A 24,774-nucleotide genomic window follows, 5' to 3' on the forward strand; every position below is an offset into this window, starting at 1 on the left:
AACTCCTGCTTGGAAAGACACGAGGGTCTAGCGTGGGCAGAGCAAGACGGGGCCTACGTCGCCGAACGAGGAATTGCATTACCGAAACTCTGGGACTGCCGTCCACTGCTATGAGGCTCTACTATCACGCCGTAATACCCGCGAGGTTACCCCCATGTCAAGGAACGCCTACAAGCTTACGAGTTGTACTACGGCTAAGGAGGCATCTTCAGAGTATCCCATAGTTTTAACTATGCTAACCTAGAGACAGGCCCTCATAAATGTATGCATGCATACGAACGTAAGAGCAACACTCACGGTCAGAGCTCGATGCCGCCATTCTCTCAAACTCGATCGGCTTCGTGCAATATCGATATCTTCCTAATTAACTGCATGAGTTAGCCTACTCTCCATTCCGCTTTCTCTCTCTCTCCACTCACCCGCCCATATACTCTATACGTACCTCTTTATTCCACCCTAAGACACCTATCCCTACTGTATCTTTCCACTGCTGTGGGCACATACGGCCGCTCGCTCGTTGTTCGTGGCTCGTTGTCTACAGTGCGGGATCGGAACCTAGGCGCTGAAGTAATAATATCGGAGGGCCGTGATGATAAGCCATACCGCAAAGTACAGCATGGCGCACAGCGTGACTAATATCACGACGCCCGCCTGGAAAAACGGGCTGGGTACGCGCTCGGGGACTTCGTATTCCTGGGCCGTGCGGTGGGTGTGCTGTTGCTCCTGCTGCTCACGGTGCCCCACCCCCTGCGTCAGCGGCTGTCCCGAGGATCCGGTTCGTTCTCGCTCCCTCGCCCCCCCTCGCCCGCTGAATCGGGCGAGGAGGGACCGGGAGCCGGGGTTCGGACTTACGGCGGGGGGGACTGCGGTGTTAGCCTGCGCGGCGCGCCACCTGGCGCGGCCTGCGGCCCGGGTCCGGGTCCGTTTCTTGAGACGAGGGCCTAATACCGGCATCGACGCAGGCAAGACCCCGGGGGGCGCGCTGGTCTTTTCGGGCAAACTGGCTCACTGTCAAACGGCATGTCCGCGAGTGGCGGACCGTGGTGACAGGCAGTAGTGTGGTGGGCGGGGAGGTTGTCGGATGGGGGGCGTTGGCGGCGAGAGACCTACTGCTACTGCTCCAGCTGGGGGAGGGTACGATGGCCTGGTTTGGCTGGAAGGTTGGTCGATTTTGGTAGAGGGCCAATGTAGAAGCTTTTGCTGAGATGATGGAGATGGACTGGTAATTGGTAAGAAGGAAGATTGCCAGGTCAATTACTTTTGATATTACAAGGGAGAGGGGAAAGAGAAACGGTGGTTTGTTCGCTTCACTAACTAAGGCAGGGTGGAACTCTGCCAGGCCTCATCTTCCTAGCAAGCATTGTCAAGCATCATAGATTGTTGATAGATGTCTACTTCCACTGTCGATTAAGGCTATTTGAAGTTTTGAGGCTACAGCACTCTAACGGTAGTTTCCAAGGCCGACTAGCGAGAGGAAACCTATAAGTTCCTCAGTCCTTTATTTAGAGGGCTAAACGTGATTGTAGTCTCTGGTATAGATTACAACAGTTTCCTCGTCTGTGTCTGTGAAGGCTCATCTCGAATAGTCAGGTCTATGGGGCCCAGGCACGTATAGTGCAAGTATATGTAAGTGTGAGAAGACGGCAAGGCGTCAGTTCACGCTTGAACCGGGCATTCAAAGTAGATGGATGAAGCTACTTATAAGAGGATAATATACCTATCGTGCATTCTACAGCCGGCTCTCGGTTGGTTCCTGGAGTAGGTGGCGTAGGCAACTCTTAACTGGCTACGCTTTAGGCCATGGGAACAAAGTGTGCAGAACCTTTAATCCCCCCTCACCTTAACTCATTGCGGTTTCTACCTTATAACTGCTTCTATACCTACCTAGTCTTTGAGTATATGTCTGTCACATAAGCTGCCCATGCAGGGAAAAGGGCAAATCGTTCCCTAGACAAGCTTCTAAAGGTACCTAAGATAAGGTTCCCATGCTGAAGGCAGAGATGAACTGAAAATATGCATTTTCCTATTCGGGAATCTCGTCAGAGCCGCATCTCGGCCCCACCTAGAAGGTCCCGATCTAACTTACCTACAGGCAGGCAGGTATCTACCTAGGTACCTACCTACTTGTTATTACTATACCTACTATACACGTAGACTCCGTCAATTTCACCACCCCTAAATACCTGCCATGCAGTATTAGTCAGCACCTACATGGGTCCAAGGCACATTGGGAAATTTCTGCACATCATGGGGCACCTCCACCGACTTCGGATTTTTCACTCGAATCTGAGATACCTCTTAACCTCTACAGTAGGGAGCTATTCCGAACGTAGCACTCGTGGATGCTTCGACGAAGGAATGATATTGTTTCGAATCTAACTAAGGTATTTACTAAGATAGCTTCACAAAAATGGCTGTACTTTTATGAGAAGGCACCGTCATTTGCCGCATCAAGCCCTACACACACCACGATACTTTTTTATCCATCCCTGGCTGGCCGCCATCTAGCGACACGTAAACTCCTCCGCATTAGTCTGAGAAAAGAGGGGGGAATCATCTGCTCATGTAACGGCGGCATCGTATCATTTATCCCTAAGACGGGTGTACGTCCTTAAGCATCTCACCTAACAAAACACTCCTTCCCAGCCTGTGTCAGAATCCTAATGCTAGATCAACTTTGTCCCGGATTTGGTCTATGCGTAAAGTTAGCTCCTCTCGCACTTCGGAATCAGGGGGGGCGGGGGGTTGCCTAGCTACCTCGCATTCCACCCAAGGCTTCGAAAGCGGTAGCGTAATTCTCGAGCGTGACCAATATCGACACTAGGCCTTGCTGGAGGCGGTCACGAAGATTGTCTACGAGGGGACTAGGATCGGTGCTGGTGGGTGGGTACATGGACTCTGTTCTGTCCTTGACCATAAGCAATGCGTAACTACACTGCATCGCGCAGCAAGCAAATGAGGGCATCGTCCTCGGTGTGATCAGCGTAGAGGACGGTCCGATGTAGCATGGAGTATCACAAAGCAGGCCGGTGGGATTCGGATACGGCAGGGAATCAAACGCTTGCGCGATATTCAGAGCGGACCTCAGGCACACCTTCGACGAGTGATGGGTGGTAAACGGGAACGTGAGGGTGGGGCCGGTATGAGCCATGGGAGTGGCCGGCTGATAGTTGAAGCTGCAGCAATCTGTGTTCGGTGTCGATCGACTCGAGAGCGTCGGGGAGACCGATCCACCGGATTGGCTCGAGTTCATCGAGGGCGTGCTGCTCAACGTAGTGGTACAACATGACTGGAGCTGCATAGGCTCTGGGCTATCGACTTCAACTTTCTCTGCTGTGCTCCTGAGGTCGCAGTGCTTAGCCGAAAAGACGGCGAGGTCGAAGAATGCGCAATAGCGGTGGACTTTGATACGGGCGCTGTACACAGGTATTAGCCTGGCCCCGCTCGAGCTCGCAACGACGGCTCTTACCTATTCAGCTTAATGCGCGACATGCACCGCAGCGACTGGGACAGGACAGACTCCCTCTTATCGACCGGCTGCGTCAGCGGGCAATTCAACACCCACGCCTCAGACTTGGCGATGAGAGGTTCCAAAAGCCGTTCGAGCTCCCGCATCCGGTTGAATATTCGGGTCATATCCGACTGCTCCTTTCTGGCCTTGTTGAATTCGATGACGAACTGGGTAGCCGCCAAGATAGCTTGCTGGGCTTGGACAAACAACGGAAATGCCTATAGAACGTCAGACGCAGATTCACATATGCGAGGCGGGGTTTATCGTACATCTGGGTCGGCCTTGATGGTAGGGTACTTGGCCGTGAAGCTAGACGCGAAGACCTCGAATGTCGGTTGCTGGAGGACATTAGCCAAAATCCTCGAACGGCCACATACACGCGGGCGTCTGCAACCATACCGTATTGCTAACGATTGACCCCTGGCAGACGCAGATATATGTCATCCACCAGGTGCGGCGTCGCGCTTCCGCGTACTCATCCTCTACATCACTACGAGTGTGGAGCATCAGGGACATGGCAGCTACCAAGGCCGCCCCGACCCTCGCTCTCATCTTCTTTAGGTTTCCGCGTTGCGCATATTCGTAGACGCTGAGCAGGTCAAGAGCAATGATGCTCTCTAATTCTAGAGGGACCTGCGAGTGGAACTTCTCTCGTAAAACCTCCTCGTCGGAATCATCCAGAGCCTTCGGAGGCTCAACGGACGACTCGGGCCGCTCGGTCTCGCTCTCGATGCTCTCCAAGGCCGACTTGGCGAGGAACTGCGAGTAAGTTCGCCTCCAACGAATCGACTCGGGCTCGAGCGGACTGGGATCCTGAGGACATGGGATGAGGGCGAGAATTGCCGAGATTGCCAGACTGATGGCGGAGACTGGCTCCTCAAACTTGTCTCTCTGGTTCTCGAAAAGAGGCACTGCCTGGTCGAGCACCGGCACCGTCTCCGGCGGCGGCAGGATGGGAAAGTAAGGATGAATCCATATGTAGTAGGCGTTCAATCTAAGCGAGGGGGGGGTTGATTAGTCCGGCAGTTTCGGGAGGTACGGGAACCGCTTACATGGCCCTCTCGTTTCCCCCGTAGGTCCTGACCATCGGGATCTTGACACTAGGAATGGTATTCTCCAAGGTGTCTTGGAACAGATTGTCGTAAATAGCATCGCTATCTCTCCAGATATCAGCCAAGGGCTTGAGACCCGCGCCGGGGTCTATGTAATGCTCGATAAGAAGCGCTATTGCCCTCGGATCAGCACGAATGCCGGCATCCCCGACGGCATCACACGACCTACACTCCTGAGGAACTTCTTCCTGCTGGGTTGGAAGCGAAATGGCTATATCTTGATAGTCCGAAAGGGGACGAGCCTTCTTCCGGATGCGAGGCCCTCCCCGCCTACTCGGCTTGTAGACACAGTCGCGATCCTTAGTCACGCACTAGGACGGTCAGACAAACACTCGTCCCGTTCATCTACACCTCTGGGCCTCCACGTTCGCTACCAAACGGTATACCGCGTGACGGCATCAGGCGAAGAAAAGATGAAAAAGAAAAGAAGCGTACACTTGCGCACGGACGTTCGCCGTTGCATCTCGTCCTCGATGCGCGGCTTCATTCTCCGTTAGCATAGTTCGAAAAGCCCCCCCTCTCCTTCTCGGCGGCGCGACAGCAGACCGGGAAGGGAGAGTTTCAAAGAGGGTAAACGTGGAAGAGGCGAGACGAGGCGAGGCCAAGTCGAGCCAGTTGAGGCGGATAGCACAATGTGGTGCTGCGACGTACCAAGACAAGCATGCGTTCTTGACGGGCGGGATCGCGAATTTCTTACGGGGCGCGGGAGCTTGACTAGCCGCCGGCCTCTGGGCCCCGTTCTGGCCGCCGTCGCCCTCAGACATCGTCATGATGCCAGCTCGGTTGATGTAAGCGCAGTACAAGCACAAGTTGAGCGTAGGTATTGTTATAACAAGATGCGGTGTAGAGTAGTTAGGTAATTGAATCTCTCGGTCACTGCAGGAATAGGGTATAGCGGCCGGCGGCGGGTTGGTCCCCCTTTGCTAATAAGTCTGCCTGCGGTGGAGATTGGCAAGCGAGAGAAAGTCCCCCGATTGCCCGGATCATGCGGACCTGCCTCTCACCCTTTTCTCTCGGCCTCAGCTGAGAGCGGGGTAGCGAGCAGATCGGCCCAAGACGGCCAGGATTGACTGTGATTGTGCTTGTCGTTGCTGTTTCGGATGCCAGGTAGCAGTCTAGGATTGGAATAGGAAAGGAGGGTGAACTGGCTGATGGTGCGAAGTATGACTGGGGGAGAGGGGGGGGGGGGAAGAGATAAGGGATGGTATGGAGCGGGATGGGACGGGGTCGAGGTTTGGATTATGTAGACGGATACATACGCAAGCACATGTATATATCTAGCGACTAATGTAGGGTATGGGGTGGTTTATGAATTGAGCGCGGTGAGAGGTTGGCAGTTATAGGAGGAATCGAGAAGAAGGGGGGGGGGTGTAGAAAGAAGGGTGTGGATGAGTGAGCGAGTAAGTCGGGAGGAGAGAGAGATAAGAGAGGGATTGTGAGAGAGTGGGCGTATTAGGTAGCGCGTTCTGAGTAAGGCAGGGTTCGGCGCACGGGTGGATGAGGCGAGTGGATGGATGATGGGTCAAGAAGGGTGGATGGACGGCTGCGGTGCCAGTTAGTTACCTACTTAGGCTGGGGATGGCGTGAGCGAGCGCGACCGGGAGCGCATTGGTGAGTTTGGGCCGCCTGCCACTCTGGCCAGTGGCAGCCGGCCAGTGACGGCCGCGGTAACCAGTGTACGCCGGTGGTCGGTCGCTGGGGACCTGGGGACGGGTATCCCGGTGGGTAGCAGGCTGTGTTGTGAACAACAAGCCGATGTTTCGAACGGGGCAGGGTGGGCGAGACACCCGCACGTGTATGAGAGGTAGATACTTGGAGTTAAAGTAAGTGCTATAAGTATCGTACATGGCCTGCCTTGGGTACCTAGGTGGGTAGGAGGTAGGAGGTAGGCAGGCAGGCAGATACCTCTTAATCTATCGTACTGGCCTCTCCCGAATACCTAGGAGGTACATACCCGCCGTGGACGTGTAGCATGTACCTATCATCATGTCCCTACACAATATACAAGTCTCGGCATATATCTGCATGAGAGGCCCCGATAAGATTGGTGATCAGGTTGGTGGTCAATATCCTTCTTCATCGCCAGGGGTGGCTCGGTATGCCTTAATGAACCATAGGTACGTGCATGCCTACGCGGTACACACCTCCTCTGCATTAGTCTCTCGCCATCGCTATCATACCTAGGTACGCCACCTCTCTGTGCGTGCCCGTCCGGGATGTTGCTGTGAAATTATGTGCCCTTACCTCCAGCTCAATGCAGATCGAGAAGCTACCTACCTACCTAGGTATCTACCTGTAGAGGCAGTGACTTCATCCCAACGGCCCCTGCTCAAGCGGGACCCAACAACTTCACCCCGCACGCAGCACGCGTTTTTGCCGGGACGAAGGGCAGCCTAGTAATGCCTGCCTTTCGTAGATATACCTAGGTAGATAGGGCTTTGGCCTGTAGTATGCATACTACACCCGGTTCCGTGACCTAGGTGGTAAGAGGAGGCAGGTTTATAGCCTGCCCGTTCACGGGCTAGTATGGAATCTTGGAAATTATACTACGTGCCTCCTACACAATGTACCCACCTACCTCTACTCATACAAGGCCTGGGGAAGAAATGGACGGACGGGCATATATACGACCTCGACTTTTACCACTCTCCGTCAGCACGGTGAGGTACCAGAGCAGCACGCACGCTGCATGCAGAACAAACTTACAGCACATACCTACATGCACGGACGGTATCTACAGCGCGTATCGCAGCGGCGCGGGTCTGCACATGCACACACATACACACACGCGCGCGCGCACACTGCATACAGCCTCGATATTTCTCCCGGCACTTTGTGAGTTAGTACCTTGAGTACTTCCCTACCGAACCTATAAAACCTCGTATAGCGCCGCACGCCCCGTTTTCTCCCTCACTCCCTCCCCCCGGTTTGTATGCACACCACCCAAGGTTCGCTGCGAGTGTGCTGCAGGTGTCACTAAAATCTCCCTCGCTACCAGCCTATCAGCCCGCTAACAGCCGTCACGAATCCACTCGAAATCATCCCCGGCCCGTTCCGCTCAGGCCATACGCATTTTAGCCACGCAATCAATTCTGCGCTCGTGCTGATCACCGCTAACCCGCGCTCTGGCAAGAGAACCTCCTGGCTACCCACATCCTACTACATAGGTAGGTACACGTAGGCAGGTTGTAGGTAGCTTAGGTATTTATACCTTTGGATGCCGTAGGCACTTAATGTCGTGTTATGATGCTCCATAGCCGGGATGCGTACATCCCATCATTCGACTGTGAAGGTTGTTAGGTAAGTAGAGTAGGTATACCTAGTACTTGTCTCCCCTCTCGCCACCCCACCAACTGGGGCAGTTCCCCCATCCCATGCCCGGCTCTTCTTCTCTTACCTTCTCTTACCCATAATCCGCAGCGTGTCCGTCACCATCCCAGCAGCCGGCTCTGCAGGCATCGCTGACCAGAAGAAAATAGAATCCCCCGTCTGACTCGGTCTTATTGGGTAGCCACCACGCCATTTGTCCCCATTCTCGTATGTTGTGCGGATATAAAGGGATTAACGTCGGCGGCGAGGTACGGTTTGGCCTACCCCAGAGCGACTGGACCAAAACGACAGATCTGGCCATCGATCAGCGCCAACTGCTAAAAGAGCCAAATCCAGCAGCCAGCAGCATGTGCTATTCGCTTCAGGCCTATCTCATCCTGTCCTGTCCTGTCCCCTCCGATCCTACCCCATCCGAACCGTCATCGAAGGAGAATCGGCGACGCAGCACCACAGCATTAGCCATCCCCGTGATCCACCCAGAGACCGCGCACACCTACTACATAGGCAGGCCTTGTTGTCGTCGCCAACGTAGCATGTAGGCAATATGTACTTACCTATGTGCGGCAGCCTCGATCCCCCCGGTGTTATAGCGACTCGGTCGCCACGAGGCGTAGACAGCATATGCGTTCCTGTCCAACGCAGACATACCCTACTTACACATTATCCTATGCGCAGGCTGAGATTGTGTTAGATGACGAATGGCATCCTACACGTACATGCTGGCCTCCCCGTACTCATAATCCCCCCTACCCCTTGCATGGCCCCGAAAATAATCAGGGTTACAGGATATGATGAGAATTAATATCAATTGCTCGTTCCCTCATATGAGCAAACTCTACGCTTCGACGACAGACCCGAAGCACCGCTTGTCGGCCCTACCGCCTCTGCGCATACAAGACGCCAAGGAGCAACATCGACGTCACGCTGCCTAAGGGGTAGGCAGGTAGGTAGTACCTATATTTACTTATATGTGGGTGCGTACGTGCATACCTCGCCAGCGTGCCTAGAGCGCCAAGTCCCGATCAGACCGTTCCGCCTATAGGTGGAGTTATCAACCTGTAATATATAGCTCCCGTGGCTTCAAGTACCTATCCCGCAGTCGGCCACAGGCCCCGCGAGTCTCACAACATCTCCCCTATGTCCCCAGAAATGGCTCGCCGCCCCAGGATTCGCAGCTGGCAGATGTCGACTATTGGCTAGATTTCTCTCTTGCCGTCCCCCCGCGGTCTAGGCACCGTAGGGCTGTCCAGTCGCCCCCGCCTTGGCCATCGCCAGACGCGGTCGAACCTGACCTGGGACTGGCGTGCCCGGCCTTAAGACGATGCAGTTCCACTCCGAGGTATGCTCATTGTCTCCAGGAACTCGGCCGGGGTCTAGATGGGGTCGGGAGACGGCGGCTTGCGCTGAACAGGGTCCCCTCGCGGGGCCTTCATCTGGAGCGGCAAAGGTCTCCCTGGAGTGCGTTCGGTGGGCTGCTGGCGCAGCATCGTACGTGTCAGGCATATGGGCATCGGGTGTACCGTTTGTGGAGTTGTGAGGGGTTTCTGTGTCCCTTCATTGGGCAATGAGGGCCCGGAATGGACGGGCGTGAGGCCTGGTGCAGGAGCTATCGCGGACGGACGCTCTCCCCTCTCTCGGCCCGGTGTGGCAGCGGTTGGGCGCCGAGCTGGCTATCATTCACATCAGTTGATATGCACCATCTACTGCGCAAAACATCTTACCATCCCCGGGGCACCCTGCATAAGGGGTCCGTTCCCGGGGTCCCCGCGGCTGCGTGCCCCAAACAGACACGAAATCGTCTGATGGAACACGGGCGTTATGGCCAGCAGGCTGGTCTGTGTCCAGAGGACCATAGCCGCCTCGATGGCCATCATCCCCAACCTGAACGTCAGGGCCTTGGAGTCGTCGGGCGTCGTAGTGGAGCTCACGACGAAGAGCACGACCCATGTCAGCGCGAGCAGGAGCTCCGGTATTACGAGCCAGACCGACCAGACGTGCCGCAGAAAAAGTGCGAGAATGCACCAACCGCCGGATAATACACTCGTGGCACTCGCTAGGACGAGGAGCCAGAGAGTTGGGCCGGACATCGTAAATACGTACAAGACGAGTGCCAAGATGGCGGCCAAGCACTGCGAAGACCGAATAATCGTAACGAGGGAACCGCTATCGTAGCTAGACGGCTTGGGCTTGCTGTTGATGTGCGAGCCTGTAGTCCAGGGCGTGTCTCTGGGGGTCTCAGCCCAACCGTCCTTCGTCCTCGGCTCTCCAACGGATGATAACCACCAGCGTGTCTTCTGCCTCAGCCTGTTACTCTCTATGCGCTCCATCGGCCTTGGGTATGGCCCACTCGGTATCGCCCGCACATCATAGCGGTGTTTTATAGGCGAAGGAAAACGACTCATTGCAAATTCCGTCCTCGCAGGGCGTACAGTCTAGGTGTCGCCAAGTTAAGTGTATGGAAAGGTGACCCTGGCGATGTCAAGGGGCAATGGCATGGTAGTTCTGGTTCTTGTGCGCTCTGGACTCTGCAAGGTTCACAGATCGCGCCTGTTGCCGTAGCTCTGCTATAATAACCGATTCTTAACGATGCTACTGAATTCTCGGGTATCATCAGCAGTCATGAATCGTTTCCCCATAAAGCCACCTACTCCGTGACACGTTGACGTTCCGTCACAGATCATTCAACTTGGTTGTCGAATGTCAGTTATGTGTAATCCTTACGAATAGAGACCAAGCAGGATAAGTTGATCATTACTATGAGTAATCATGGGCTTAGTCTTTTTTCATCTCATAATATGATTGCACGTCCATTTTATTTGCGACTAGAAGAATTTAAATCGCCTCAAGAGACTACGGCTCCCTATGAGCATCCCTAGCAAACACTCCATCATTGCCACCCTTGAGAATGACTCCCAAGTATTCTCTGCCCGTTATCGATATCTGGGGAACGCCGGGGAGGAGGAGGGTAATATCTAGTCTGTGAAGCACACATGGAGGCCCCTGATCTAGGCATGATTAGTCCCTTCCCCCATATTTTTCAGATCATACTTCTGGTAACCACGTTCTTACATATTTATAGTAGATATCTGGCACGGGTTCTATGCCGATGAGTTGATCATGGCGCATTATTCAGTGTAAGAACGGTGCCTAAGAGCAACGTGTCCGACTAGCTCCTACGGCAGCAACCTTAGATGCAATATTCATATGACTGCGAGAACCGTCCCCGTTCCTCGGAGGTTTGGAGCGATATAGGTATATCAAGCAAAGGCTCCCCATAGACTTGAGTGAAGGCGAACTCGTCAAGACCGTAATTTACTAAGAATCGCGTCTATCAACGCCCCCTTTGCTGGAAATGACTGTGTATTTGCAGCTCGAGGCTCCCACTCTGCATCATATGGACCGTATTCTACCTTTTTACTCTCAGAAATTCACCCCTACGTCAGAAATAACACAGGAGTAAAAGCGCACGTCTAGACATAGCGATAGGATGGCAAACGGGTTTGATTATACACTAGTTCACCATTACTTTCCAACCCGTGATTCTGAAATTGATGATCGACCCAACCATCGCAAGTTCAATTGTACGTACGGTAAGCTCCTACGATCAACTAATCGGAGAATGTTCTGCTAACGCAGTGGCTGTTATACGACAACGTTATTAGTTAGTTTCCAACACTTGCGCAGGGCACGTCACTTGCGTTGCCCCAATGAAACACTTTCGCCTTTACTGAGACCGTCTGAATAGATATAAAAGCCTAGCCCCCAAAAGGAGAGGGGGGGGGGGGGGGGGGCGCGGGCCGATAATAGAGTATTACATATTACTACGAAGATTAAGTCCTGGCTTACAGAAATGTGATAGGATCTCCTTGAAGTAAACCGATAGCCACGCCCACCATCCTCCACAAGTGCCCCCCGTCATCACTGCTAATTAAACTTAGCCACCGTGACTATTCACAGTGATCGGCATGCACCCAGGGCTTATTTCCTGCTCATTGATACCAATAAACTTGATGGCCACGGAGTCCCCATTCTGCAACCGGCTTTTCCTAAGTCGGACTTGTGTTTCTTCTAGTCCTATTTGGAAAGCCTTGCTGACGCGACCCATCTAATAGTGGCCGCCACAGTAATACAAGCTTACGGGGAAAGATCGGTATCAATGGTTTCTGCCGTTCGGTCTGCCTTTCCGAAAGACAGTAGAAAAAAAAGGCCTACACCGAGCCCGTCCCCTAGCTTACCTACGCGAGCTTATGCCCTATCCCGAAGGCCGCCCGATGCCAACAAGTTTGAAGAGTTCGGTGACGAGCACTGCCTGGTCTCGGCCTTCGAAATTTCCGCGGATTCCGCGGTGATGGTGAGGTTGCAGCCTTAACGCGCAAGAAGCCATGCTACGAGTGTGTAGAGAGCACGCCGGGCACCCAAGGTGACTGATGACGTATCGACAAAAGGGGTAGCCGATTGGGAGGTATCATACCAAGATATCAATGCGTTGCAACTGCTCCTTGGGCTTAGCTCTAGGCACAGCAAAAGGCTTCAGCTATCTCGGTGTTTTCGTAGCAACGACCGACCGGGACCAGAGTAATATAGTCGCCCGGAGCCCACCGAAGTGGCTGCTATGGCGATCGCCACTTGCCAACCGAATTGATGTATCCCTTCGGGGCACTCTCTTATCCGCTCAATCCAGGCGCATAAAAAAAACAAATATCTGGTTCATCTCCTGCTCTCAACACCTCTCAACATCACATGGGTGAAGGGGGATTGGCCGTAAGCTTCTAGTCGTACGTGTGCCAGGCCTGAATACATAGTAACACAGAAAGCGCCACCGTAATGTCGATAGAGACCGAGTAGGCCACGCGCCCTCCCTATGTGGATATGTAATAGGCTTCTACGGCTCCATACACGATGACTTCTAGTCTAAGCGGCCGGCGACACCGCGGGGATAAGCCCGCGTGAGTTCGGCAGCAAGCATGGAGAAACGAAAATACGCATAGACGGGCGTCGGAAAGGCGATGTTGAGAACCAAGACATGCGGCTCCATTACACAGCGTCGAGTCGACACCATGGATATGGTCATGTATCACCAAAAGGTGCATGGCCTTGGGATTCAATATGCATACATCCGTATATTATCTAGACAGTTACCCAATCAGCTAGCGGGGCTATAAAAACCGCCGGGGGAAAGTTGGCCCCCGACCTGTTTTGTCTGCGACGAGGGGCGTCGCTCGCCCGGCCCCCCTCCTTTGAGGCCCTGCACTACCCTGACGGTGCTAGCGACAAGCGACGCCGACGCGCCTGTTGGTCGCTGACCCCGATCGCTTTAATGGCAGAGAGCCGAAGAGCATCGAATCCCCATGCCAAAGCCAACCCGCCAAACGCCAACCCGAACGTCGCTTCGATTAGGCATAGCGCGCCTTTACTATCCGATGACCGAGAAACCGAGGCGAGTTGCCGCCAAACCCCACTGACGCCATTTACCTCCGTCGCCGGCTGGGAGGAATCCAGAATCTACTCGATGAAAAAAAAAGGAAGAAAAGGAGAAAAAAGGAGACTCGTAAACTGCGTAGCGACAACGCCAAAGAAACAACCGTAATCTTCTTTCTCGTCTTCGCGCACCCCGAAAGCACAATTACCTGGCGATTTCTGCTCCTGCAACCCCCATCCACGCCTCCGCCACGTTGCGTTTCCCGTCCATCGTCCGAGATCCCGTACCTGCCTGTCTGCTGCCGACCTATGATGCGTCCAGGCCGCTCGCGGGGAGGCTGCTGTCATTTGTGATAAAACCGTCGCAGATACCACCGTCAGCGAGGATGCGCCTGTGCCTTTCTCGCACCCCTCCCTCATCACACTTCCTTCGTCCCACCCGACCGGCTGCCGGGCTCGAGATAAGGCGGCGCCTGTGCACGAGGTGCCTGCTGACAACAAGGACCGGCGAGAGTGGACGAAGCAGGGCGGCGAGGTCTCCAACCGCGGGGCGCCGCCTCTCGGCCGCTGCCAACCTGCTTACGCAGCCCCCTCTGTCACCTAGCAGGTTCCGCCAGCTCGCGACCGTGGTGACGGCTTCTGCGGAGAAAGGTGAGCAACATCTTCATCCTCCTCCTTTCCATATGCGATAGCGTACATATCATTTCTAAACTTGCTCAAAAATCCGCAGCCAACGCGCCCGACCACCATGGGCCGATTCAAGAATACGACCGGCGCGTCAGCCAGGGGCGTCTCCGCGAGGACCAGCACCAGCGCGGCATCATACAGAGCCTGCAGAACCTGCACGGCGACCTCATCCACTACCGGGCGCGGCCGGTCGTGCGCCCGAGCCTCGACATCCTGAAGCCTCCGAAATCCGTCTTCTCCTGGTTCGGGCCGAAGCTGAGCGCTGCGGGGACGAAGGAGATCCCGAATGATCTCCCGCGAGGCTTGTACCTTTACGGCGACGTCGGGAGCGGCAAGACGATGCTGATGGACCTCTTCTACGACACGCTGCCCAGCGGGGTGCGCACCAAGACGAGGATACACTTTCACAACTTCATGCAGGACGTGCACAAGCGGCTGCACAAGATGAAGATGGTGCACGGCAACGACCTGGACGTGGTCCCGTTCGTGGCCGCGGACATCGCCGAGCAGGCGAACGTGCTCTGCTTCGACGAGTTCCAGTGCACCGACGTCGCCGACGCCATGATCCTGCGGCGGCTCCTCGAGTCGCTCATGTCGCACGGGGTCGTGCTCGTCACGACGTCGAACCGGCACCCGGACGAGCTGTACAAGAACGGGATCCAGCGCGAGTCCTTCGTGCCGGCGATCCACCTGCTCAAGTCGCGGCTGCACGTCATCAACCTCGACTCGCCGACCGACTACCGCAAGATGCCGCGGCCGCCGTCGGGCGTCTACCACACGCCGCTCGACAGCCACGCGGCCTCGCACGTCGAGAAGTGGCTGCGCTTCCTCGGCGACCCGGACGACGCGCAGCCGCACCACCCGGAGACGCAGCGCGTGTGGGGCCGCGAGATCCGCGTGCCGCGCGTCAGCGGGCGCTGCGCCTGGTTCACGTTCGAGGAGCTGATCGGGCGCGCGACGGGCGCGGCCGACTACCTGGAGCTGATGCGGTGCTACGACGCCTTCATCGTGTCGGACGTGCCGGGGATGACGTTCCGCGAGCGCGACCTGGCGCGGCGGTTCATCACCTTCGTCGACGCCGTGTACGAGTCGCGCGCGAAGCTCGTGCTGACGACGGCCGTGCCGCTGACGCAGCTCTTCGTGTCGCCGCAGGAGCTGCGCGAGTCGCTGTCGCGCCAGGGGGGGAATGCGGCCTCGGCTTCCGGCTCCGGCTCCGGCTCCGCCGCCGACGACGAGCCGGACAGCGACACCGCCATGCAGCACATGCTCGAGGACGTCGACACCAACATCGGCCAGCTCAAGAGCTCGAGCCTCTTCTCCGGCGAGGAGGAGCGCTTCGCCTTCTCCCGCGCCCTGTCGCGGCTCAGCGAGATGTCGAGCAAGGAGTGGGTCGAGCGCGGCATGGGCCTCGAGGCGCTCGGCGGCAAGGCCGAGAGGGACGGCTGGGCGAAGGCTCGCAGCCGGCAGATGGAGGACAGCATGTGAGGCAGCAAGCGTGTGATGGGATCGCGTGTGGTAGCTTGGGAAGGCGCGCTCAGCACATATGTACTCATCCCACCCTTACCTTTTCTTTTTCTTTTTCGAATTTTTTCATTCCATCGCGTTTCGCCAGCGTTTTTCCTGGCTGCGCTGATGGCGGGTTGGGTCGATATAATGCATACAGGGTCTCTCCGTAGCGGAGCAGGTTTCAATTAGGTATCACGGCTGGTCAAGAGAGAGCGAGACAGACAGGGTTTGGTGGTGGAGGCAGGTAACCTATGGGTAGAGGTAGCATTGATACATTTGCACGAAGTGTTGAGTATATGACTGCGCACAGGCATTTATAGAAGACCGCGTATAGTCTAGCAACTCGTGTCCGACCCCCTAGTTTTCACGTGGCATGGCGTGGCATCTCCGTTGACAGACTGTTGACAGACTGTTGACAGATTGATGACGGATACGGACGGTAATGAGACGCCGGTCTGGACCGTGGGACGCAGCGCCTATGTAGATATCGTGTTACTCGCCTAGGTGCAATGTTTACGAAGGCAGTTTATGCACGGAGCGGGTATTGGGTAAGGTTTGCTGCTGGCGTCGCGTTTAAGACGGCAGATGACCTCACGGCTGGGCCTAGGGAGGTAATATAAGGTCGGTAGGGGCAGCTTCGGTGGGAGTTTGCAGACTTTCTCCCTCGTCCTGCCACCGTAAGATCGGGACCTTATCGCCTCTTCCGGGGGCAGTGCACGCGCCCTGCTAGTCCAACGGCTTGGCCAAGGAGAAGAACAGACTCGGGCTGAGGTTGCATCTAGCTGCAAATACCGACCCAGCTTTCCGTTAGCGTCAAGTTGGGGGGCTCCAAGGGGGAAGTGCTGCTAAAAAGCGGGAAGAAGAGGGAGAGAACAAAAGAAGAGGAAGAAGAAGAAGAGGCCAAGAGAACATAAGGCTCTTATTTCATACAGAATCATACTAGACCAAGAATAGCCAAATGCCCCCTCTCAAAAGCGCTCTAGGCAAAAGGACAAATCATATGCAGATATTAATAGCAACTTGCCTCTCATTAGGTAGATAGTGTGCCGCTGTATGGGCACTTAACCAACACGCTCTAGATAGTGTTGCCCCTCAATCTGACCGCCGTACCACGAGACAACCTTGGGTTGCGCAGATGATGTGGAAAGGAAAGCTCTGTTGGATCTGGGTTCACGGGTATCGTCCAATTTCGCAATTTCAAATTTCCAGCGTAGCGACAAGGTACAGCCTAACTAAGGTGGCACCTGATTATGCAGAGTACGGTGCAATATCTACGCGCCTAACCTTGGCAGGTAAGGTACATGCGACAGTGCTAGGATTGTGACGGCCGGCGACACTCCTGCCTGGAAGATTGACCAACGAACAGAATCTCGGTCCAATGACTGGGGCGGGCCGACTTTTTTTCTTCTTCTTTCCTTCTTTCTCTTCTCCCCTCTTCATCTTACCGCAAACAGAGGGGAAAAAAACACACCAATAGATTGTCGTTGACTAGCGGTAAATTGGTAAGAGTAGGATTTAGGCTGGCGCCTAGCCTGGCAATGCCTCGAATGAGGGTAGAGTATAGTAGCCCCTGTTCCGATCCTTCTTGCGAGCGAGATGATAGCAGAGATTCGGCAAAGCATAGGTTTCCTACTACTGCTCTTAGTACGACGACGACGACGTATTATCGCATTATTAAATGCATAGTGGAGAGAGGTAGGTAGGTACAATATAGGTAAGCTCGTCGTTGTACGATGTGTGTGTATAGAGTGCATAGAAAGAGGCACAGTTACCGAGAGTCCCTACCCGGCCCAATCTATACCTATCTAGGTAGAGCGAGTTAGTGTTCCAATCTACGAGTACTGACCTGTCATCAGTTTGTCGCACATATGCGGGGTGGCGTCTCTTAGGCGTCTTTAGCTGCGCCTTTTTTGAAGAGCCTCATGGATGGCTACATGCATACATACATGGATTGTTGGATTGCGTGCCCATCGAGGTAGATAACAGCAGCTTGAGGCCCGTAGGATTAGAGCACTTAAAATGACAGTGCTCTCGCTAAGCGCACTCTCTACTTGCACATATACTGTTATACGTAGGTAGGTAGTCCTGCTTAAGTTGAGGAGCCGATAACCCAAAGTCTCGGCGGGGTCGACGTGGGTAAGCATTGTGAGGACTTTACGTGGGTTCATATTTACACACTGTATTGAAAATATTCATCTGAGCTGGATTGTCCTCGGCCCCAAAGGCTCCGAGGAGTATTAACTTTAAACGATCACCTACTGCTTCCCCTAATAGCTAACAACTTAATGCTACGAGCCTTGGAGAAGGGATGTACACGTTGGGAAAACCACCCGGCGCTATAGGTGTTGTGGGGAAGGATTAGTACCTATTGGTGCGCATTGTTAGGATTGATAAACCAACAACAAATATAGGCGAAACACAGTCATTTTAGCCCGTGGCCACAGGGCGGGCAGAGACCGTCATTACCTAATGGCATAGGCCGTGCAGACCCCGGAGCCCTAGCTAGCTGCAGGCAGGATGGGTCGGGCCCGTTAACCCTGCAAATAAATACCTAGGGAGGTATGAAGTACGGGTACAGAGAGTACACCTACCTTCCGGCCGGACCATGCGTCGAGTACTACTCGAGCCCTGGCCACATGCAGTCCCTGGGAGATTACCTATCTAACATATGTAGCAGGTAGGTAGGAATCAGGTAGTTAGAGTGTGCAAGTCGCATACCAATCTACCCATCGAATTCCGGAGGGAGGGTCGCTCCTATAAATCACGCTTATTAAAAAAGGAGACGAGATTGGCAGGTAACTGCGCCTCCGATTGGAGAGGGTGGACATGAGATATCCTATGTACATATATACCACCTCCTCTTCTCTATGCTACCCACACACGCCCACACACACGCCCACACACGTGTCCAATATGCATATATGACATGTATATAAGATGGATGATCAGCGTACAGGTGTGTGCCACAGTGCTACACACCTACCTCCTTAGGTAGCATGCCGTATAAATTTCCTCGGTTTTTATAATACGGGTCCCGTTAGCCGTGGGGCAAATCAGGTTGAGCAGCGTGACTACCCACCTAAAGGCTAGGTAGGTAACTAAGGTGTTCTGCTACGAGAAGTAAAAAGGCTCTGCTTTGCGACTAGGTAACTTGCCCAGGTGCCTTCTAACCTTCACGTAGCAGACAGACGACGCCTCGCACACGAGGGGATTCGAGGAGGGCTACTTCGCGACCGGCGTGCCCGACGTGCCCCAGGCTCTCGCCTTTAGCGCCGCAGAGTCGTGTGCGTGTTTGCCTGCAGCGGTACGAGGCCATCACGGCACCCGCAAAGTACCTATCTGTCGGTGGGTACGGGTGTAGGGGTCGATATGGGGTGTATTGGGTGTATGGATGCATGGGTGTACGGGTGTATGGGTGTATGGGTGTATAGGCGTAGTTAAAGGCGTATAGGCGCACTATATAGGTGTATACCTGCCCTAGGCCTAGGCGCGGGCTAGGCGAGATGGGGTGGTGGAAGGAATTGGCCAAGACACGAGGAGGTACCTTCCAAACTGGCGTGCCCGCGGGTGGGGGCCGCCATTGGTAGCCAGCCGGTCGTTGCTAACTTCGAGGAACTTGGTCCAGCCCACCCAAAGGGGAGATCTCGTCATTCTCTTTACAGTGGAGAGTCCCGGTCCAGGTCCTCACATTTGTCTTGGCCCTCCAGGGCTGTGTCCCTTTATCTCCTATTGCTTCTCCCCTTCCATTTCAGTATATACCTACGTCTTTTTTTTTTTTTCTTTCCCTACCCTTTCCCTCCCTCCCTCCTCTCTGCCCACCACGAATCCCCCTCGCCCGCGTCCTGTATATACCCCTTCCGAACGGTATGTTGATCCGGCGAGACCTGCGAGCTGCCTCTGGAGTCAACCGAGAAGGATAATCCCGGGTTACGCCTTACGCGCCACGCTCCCTTTTTAGCCCTCGTTCCCCTACCTCGAGGATGGGCACGATCAAGAGTGCATTCTCTCACATACCCTCCCTACGGCTGCCAGGTTCCAGCGTCGTCTACCAACAACTGCCTTCGCATGATATGAGCCATGCCAGCTCGCCACTAGACGAGTCGCCTATCATGTCGGACGCTTGGCGTAAGGGGTTTGCCGTCCCCCGTCGTCGCCTCGGGCTCCTGCTCCGAACTTCCCCACGGAGATTGTTCGGGTTTACCCTCGCTGTGTTTTTCACATTCGTTCTGTTCGCTGGCGGAAGTTTGCGGGCGCGTCGTTACTATGCTGAAAAGACCAAAGTCGACGAGCGCATCCCCTATCATTGGGAAGCGTATCCCAGGTGAGAAAGAGAGAGAGACTTTGATATGCGTCCACTGTCTCAGAGGCGACGTAGAAGTGGCGTCGATATTCTAACACACGTCGTAGACTTAATGGGTTTTATAATGGCATTCGCTCCCTCGTGAGGTACTCGGAGTGGATCCCCGAGCAGCAGGCTGCGCCCAAGACCAAGATCGAGATTCACAAGACCCTTCCTTTCGACCCAATTCCCGTTAATCCATACCCCGATTTTAGCTCCAACGAGTATCTCAACGATCATCACCCCGTCCAGAGATGCTACGTTGACGAGAACGAGAAGTACCCAGCACCCGATATATTCGCCTATCCCGGTGTGCCGGCCGGCATGACAGCGCCGTACTGGGGCTCGTATGAGAGCCTTGGGGTCGCCCCGGATAGGTGCTGGGAACGGTTTGGTCGCTTAGGTCCGTACGGCTACAGCTATCCTCCGGCCGAAGGGGGACTCGGGCTCTCCAATCAATCAGCCCATATGGGAGCTGAGGTGGTCAAAGAAATGTTTACCAAGATTGATTACCGCGGCGTAGACTGGGGCAAAGCGCAGAGGATGTGCTTTGAGAAGAATCGCAAACGATTCGAGCCGGAGAAGGCCGCTGGCGATAATTCGACTAAGAAGAAGATGGTGAAGAGGTCGGCGTACATCTTGCGAAGTTGGACCGGTTACAAATACAGCGACATCCAACTCCTGTCGCTCCGGGCCATGATCAATGAGCTTTCTCTGAAATCCGGTGGAGAATACGATGTACACCTGCTTGTCCATGTCAAGGATGATACGATACCGATCTGGGCTTCCGAAGAGGTGTATAACCAGACGCTGAGGGAAAGCGTGCCGGAGGAGTTCTGGGGCATAACGACGCTCTGGTCGGAGCAGCAGATGAGGACCTACTATCCCGGCCCATTCCGCGACGAGGACAACGTCGAAAATCACTCGAAATCCGACATATACGGCGTTTACCGAACAGCACATTTTGCGCTGCAATGGTTCGCCCAACAGCACCAGGAATATGAATTCTTCTGGAATTGGGAGATGGATATTCGCTATACGGGCCATTATTACGAACTCAACAACGGCATTTCGAAATGGGCTGCGGAGCAACCTCGAAAATATATGTGGGAGCGGAGTTCACGATTCTGGATCCCCGACATCCATGGCTCTTGGGCCAAATTTTCCGAGTTGGTGGCGCGCGAAACCATGAAAACAAAGGAGGAGCCGATTTGGGGACCGGTGAAGTTCCAGACCGCGCCTGGGACTGGGGAATTCGGTATGCTCCTGTCCCCTAACGAGACCACACCGCCGAGGAAGTTCGAGGAGGACGATTACCAGTGGGGTGTGGGCGAAGACGCGGACCTGATTACCTTTGATCCAATTTTCGACCCGGCGAAGACCAATTGGGTCTTCCGCAATGATGTGACCGGATACAACACGTCGCTTCCGACGCCTCCTCGTCGCGCGGCTATCATCACGGTGGCACGCCTGTCCCGAAGACTCCTCAACACCATGCACGAGGAGACGTTCCGCATGCATCACACCATGTTTCCGGAGATGTGGCCACCAACCGCCGCTCTCCATCACGGGTACAAGGCCGTCTACGCGCCACATCCGGTGTATTTCGATCGAAAGTGGCCCTTGGATATCATGGACAAGACTTTCAACTACCCTCCGGCCGCCCACGATAGCCCTTTCGGGTGGGGCGAACATAACATGCAGGGTGGCAGCTTCTACTATAATGCCGGGTTCAGCGGCGCTCTCTGGCGGCGGTGGCTAGGGGCCTTGGAGAACGGCGAGGGCGGGAAGAAGGCAGAAGAGGCCGGCTCGGACCGCTTGTGTCTCCGTGGGATTCTGCACCACCCCATCAAGTCAGAGAGTGTCGAGTAATCACTGTCCATAACCCGATGATTCTGATGGTGGCGTATGTGGCGTTAAAGGGGATGCCCAAGAATAGGGGCTCTGGTTTTTACTGAAGCATTTTAAGGGGGATACCAGTAGGAGGGGTTAAGAGGGGGAGTGTATTCCCCCCGCTCCCCCCCTCGCCCCCCAATGCATGCATGACACGACAGTATTCGAGATCTAGATACTCTCTTCGCATATGTCACTTTGGGGGTTTGATACCCGTTGATCTGTGGATGAAATTTTTTTCCCCATCTTTCCTCGTTGATGCGGATGGTTGGGGAACGAGGCTTACACGAACGAACCCGCGTGGCCGCTGGGCCGATGAGAGAGGTTGTACGTTGTCCTGTACATAGCGAATGCATCCGAGAGCCTAATAAGAGCCAATTGCTAATGCCAATGGAATCGGTCGTGATCTTTCTTGGCTCGGCCATATGCGTACCGTTCGTGTCGCGGTGGCCAATCTCTCATCGGGTGTTCGTGTGAGTGAACATGTCCTCTCCATCCATTTGGAAAGGGGTTGAGCCCCGTTAATTACATAATAACATCTCATGTACTCCATGGTTTGTGCATTAGGTTATGTAATGCAAATACATATGCGCAGCGAAGCCGCGGTTTACGTCATGTCGGTAGTATCGATGGTTATCAGTGACCATCGCATGTGCCCCGAGCTGCGACGTACCCCTGAGTCAGCTGTGATTCAGATAGCTCCGGGTGATCCATTCCAACCTCTCCAACACCTTCACCTTCATAAGTCCATCCATCCGTACATCTACTTCTTGAAAGTCGTCACAGTCTTGCGTTTCTTTCCATTTCTCCCTTCTGCCTGCGTCAGCCACCTGTTCCATCAGCAGTACGCCGTCGATCTAAGCTGTACATCTACTTGTTTCTACGCGAGCGTAGATCTGTCCACCATCATGAAGTCGTCTCTCGTCGCGCTTCTCCTACCCGCCGCTGCCACTGCTCGGTTCATCGAAACCACCGAACTCAACCACATCCTCCCACCCACAGATGTGTTGCTGGCAGAACGCCCCGCGGCCCCCTCGGCGGAGCGGCCGCTTTCGAAAGAATTGCTACAGCGTTTAGGCGAGACCACTCAACTAGACGAGAACGTCGATCTAGAAGACCTGCTGCTTCAATATGAGGCGGATCGTCGCGTGCGGGCTGAGTCTGGAGATGAGGCCAAATATCTCATCGAGCTGTCTCCTGGCGAGACGCTGCTAGTGACCGAGGATGAAAAATGGGAGCTTCGTCGTGTACGCTTTAACCCCTCTCCCTTTCTAGCCATATTCACGCACACGTGGGCGACAGAGGCGCTAACAGCACAAATACAGAGTGGGAAACAATTTATGGACATCACCGACCACGGCGACCTCGGTACACACAGGAGTATCGCTGCTAGGACGACCCCCGTCTTTCCTGGCAAGGTGCAGCTTCAATCCGAAATCCATCCCCTGCTAAAGAACTTGTCGAAGGATTTGATGCGGGAGCACCTTGAGAAATTCACGAGCTTCCATACGCGATATTATAAGTCTGATTACGGCCGCCAGTCTTCCGAGTGGCTGCTTAAAACCGTCCAAGAGACTATCGTTGAGGCTGGTGCTGATAAGTTCGGAGTGAAGGCCGAGCACTTTGAGCATTCATGGGGCCAGAACTCAGTCATCGCAACGATTCCAGGTAAATCGAACGCGACGATTGTCATCGGTGCGCACCAAGACTCGATCAACCTCTGGCTCCCGTCGGTCCTTCCGGCGCCCGGTGCCGACGACGACGGAAGCGGCACCGTCACAATCCTCGAGGCTTTCCGCGTTCTGCTGTCATCGGAATCCGTTGTCAACGGCAATGTCCCGAATACTATCGAGTTCCATTGGTACAGCGCTGAGGAAGGTGGCCTGCTTGGAAGCCAAGCCATATTCTCGGACTACGAGAAGAAGGGCCGCGATGTCAAGGCCATGCTACAGCAGGACATGACAGGATACGTGCAAGGCACGCTCGACGCCGGAAACCCGGAGAGCGTCGGCGTGATCACCGACTTCGTCGACCCCGCCCTGACGGCTTTCATCAAGAAGGTCATCGAAGAATACTGCGAGATTCCCTGGGTCGAGACCAAGTGTGGCTATGCCTGCTCAGATCACGCGTCGGCTTCCAAGGCCGGCTACCCCTCCGCCTTCGTGATCGAGTCGACCTTTGACGAGTCGGACCAGCTCATCCACAGCACCTCAGACCTGATCAAGTACCTGTCCTTCGACCACATGCTTCAGCACGCTCGCATGACTCTGTCGCTGGTCTACGAGCTCGGCTTCGCCGACTTCAAGGAGCTGGAGAGCGAGAACGCAGTCGGAGAGCTGTAGAGAGAAACCACGCTACCTAGCTGATTCGTTTGCTATTGGAACCCAGGTCGTGGCTCCGGTACAAGTATCCATCATCATCATCATCACCATCATCGATATTACAAGAGCGGCTGTAGTTATTCATATAAGGAAATTGTCGCGTATTTTAATAGAGTCACCGGGCGTATATATGGGGTCAGGGGGATAAGCGTGTACCCAGATTGGCCAGGGGTTTAGGGATGTGCGGATTATGTGTTGAAGAGAGGGCGATCTGCGCGACTATGTTGAGATACAAGTTCGAATCCATCACAGGGCGAAGCCGGTATTCCGAACTAGACCACTCGGCGCTCTTGCGTCATGATTCCCACAGCCCAGCCAGCCAGCCAAACGAACCAACCACGTTCGCGCCCATCGACGGCGGTTCAAGGCTTCCTGCCAGCCACGCGCATTCGAGCCTATGTCGAGCACGGGATAGTCAAGTCATAGCATCATAGCTTACGAAACATGCCGTATTTGCAATACTGGGACGCGTGTTCTCGTCTGCAACTTACACATCGACGGATATGTGTTTTTATATGCATTTTCCTATCTGCTAATATTTTCTATACACCTACGAACCAACCCAGGGCGCCACTTGCCCCCACCCCCTCCCCTCCT

General features: G+C 54.6%; 6 protein-coding genes across 6 annotated transcripts; 3 read left to right on the top strand and 3 right to left on the bottom strand.

Moving 5' to 3' along the window:
• Positions 1–555: 555 nt before the first annotated feature.
• On the bottom strand, positions 556–954 carry GGS23DRAFT_593418 (uncharacterized protein; the record flags this gene model as incomplete). Its single annotated transcript, XM_051518033.1, has 2 exons — positions 556–759; positions 853–954. The coding sequence occupies 2 exons, from the start codon at positions 952–954 to the stop codon at positions 556–558; spliced, it is 306 nt and encodes a 101-aa protein (XP_051375393.1).
• A 1,698-nt stretch (positions 955–2,652) lies between these two features.
• GGS23DRAFT_602942 (uncharacterized protein) lies at positions 2,653–5,387 on the bottom strand (the record flags this gene model as incomplete). The annotated part of the gene is made up of 9 exons (XM_051519401.1): positions 2,653–2,693; positions 2,758–3,416; positions 3,470–3,729; positions 3,781–3,849; positions 3,911–4,505; positions 4,564–4,735; positions 4,793–4,934; positions 5,059–5,104; positions 5,275–5,387. The coding sequence occupies 9 exons, from the start codon at positions 5,385–5,387 to the stop codon at positions 2,653–2,655; spliced, it is 2,097 nt and encodes a 698-aa protein (XP_051375394.1).
• Positions 5,388–9,554: 4,167 nt separating this feature from the next.
• On the bottom strand, positions 9,555–10,597 carry GGS23DRAFT_283146 (uncharacterized protein). The gene has a single exon (XM_051512569.1). It carries the CDS (start codon positions 10,353–10,355, stop codon positions 9,654–9,656), a length of 702 nt encoding a protein of 233 aa, XP_051375395.1. The 5' UTR covers positions 10,356–10,597; the 3' UTR covers positions 9,555–9,653.
• A 3,160-nt stretch (positions 10,598–13,757) lies between these two features.
• On the top strand, positions 13,758–15,543 carry GGS23DRAFT_602943 (AFG1-like ATPase-domain-containing protein; the record flags this gene model as incomplete). The annotated part of the gene is made up of 2 exons (XM_051519402.1): positions 13,758–14,022; positions 14,102–15,543. 2 exons carry the CDS (start codon positions 13,758–13,760, stop codon positions 15,541–15,543), a joined length of 1,707 nt encoding a protein of 568 aa, XP_051375396.1.
• A 3,710-nt stretch (positions 15,544–19,253) lies between these two features.
• Positions 19,254–21,860, top strand: GGS23DRAFT_283191 (uncharacterized protein). Its single transcript, XM_051512570.1, has 2 exons — positions 19,254–19,885; positions 19,972–21,860. The coding sequence occupies exons 1-2, from the start codon at positions 19,545–19,547 to the stop codon at positions 21,773–21,775; spliced, it is 2,145 nt and encodes a 714-aa protein (XP_051375397.1). The 5' UTR covers positions 19,254–19,544; the 3' UTR covers positions 21,776–21,860.
• An 844-nt stretch (positions 21,861–22,704) lies between these two features.
• On the top strand, positions 22,705–24,138 carry GGS23DRAFT_602945 (Zn-dependent exopeptidase; the record flags this gene model as incomplete). Its single annotated transcript, XM_051519403.1, has 2 exons — positions 22,705–23,043; positions 23,122–24,138. 2 exons carry the CDS (start codon positions 22,705–22,707, stop codon positions 24,136–24,138), a joined length of 1,356 nt encoding a protein of 451 aa, XP_051375398.1.
• Between the last annotated feature and the right edge of the window lie 636 nt (positions 24,139–24,774).

This window comes from Durotheca rogersii (assembly GCF_024521655.1).
Source record: "Durotheca rogersii strain YMJ 92031201 chromosome Unknown GGS23scaffold_3, whole genome shotgun sequence".
NCBI classification, from domain to species: Eukaryota; Fungi; Ascomycota; class Sordariomycetes; order Xylariales; family Xylariaceae; genus Durotheca; species Durotheca rogersii.

Bases quoted from the DNA above. Each gene is read 5' to 3' on its own strand.
- GGS23DRAFT_283146 (XM_051512569.1), bottom strand. From the start codon at position 10,355: ATGAGTCGTTTTCCTTCGCCTATAAAACACCGCTATGATGTGCGGGCG.
- GGS23DRAFT_283191 (XM_051512570.1), top strand. From the start codon at position 19,545: ATGGGCACGATCAAGAGTGCATTCTCTCACATACCCTCCCTACGGCTG. The intron at 19,886-19,971 runs GTGAGAAAGAGA...CACACGTCGTAG, and splicing joins CATTGGGAAGCGTATCCCAG to ACTTAATGGGTTTTATAATG.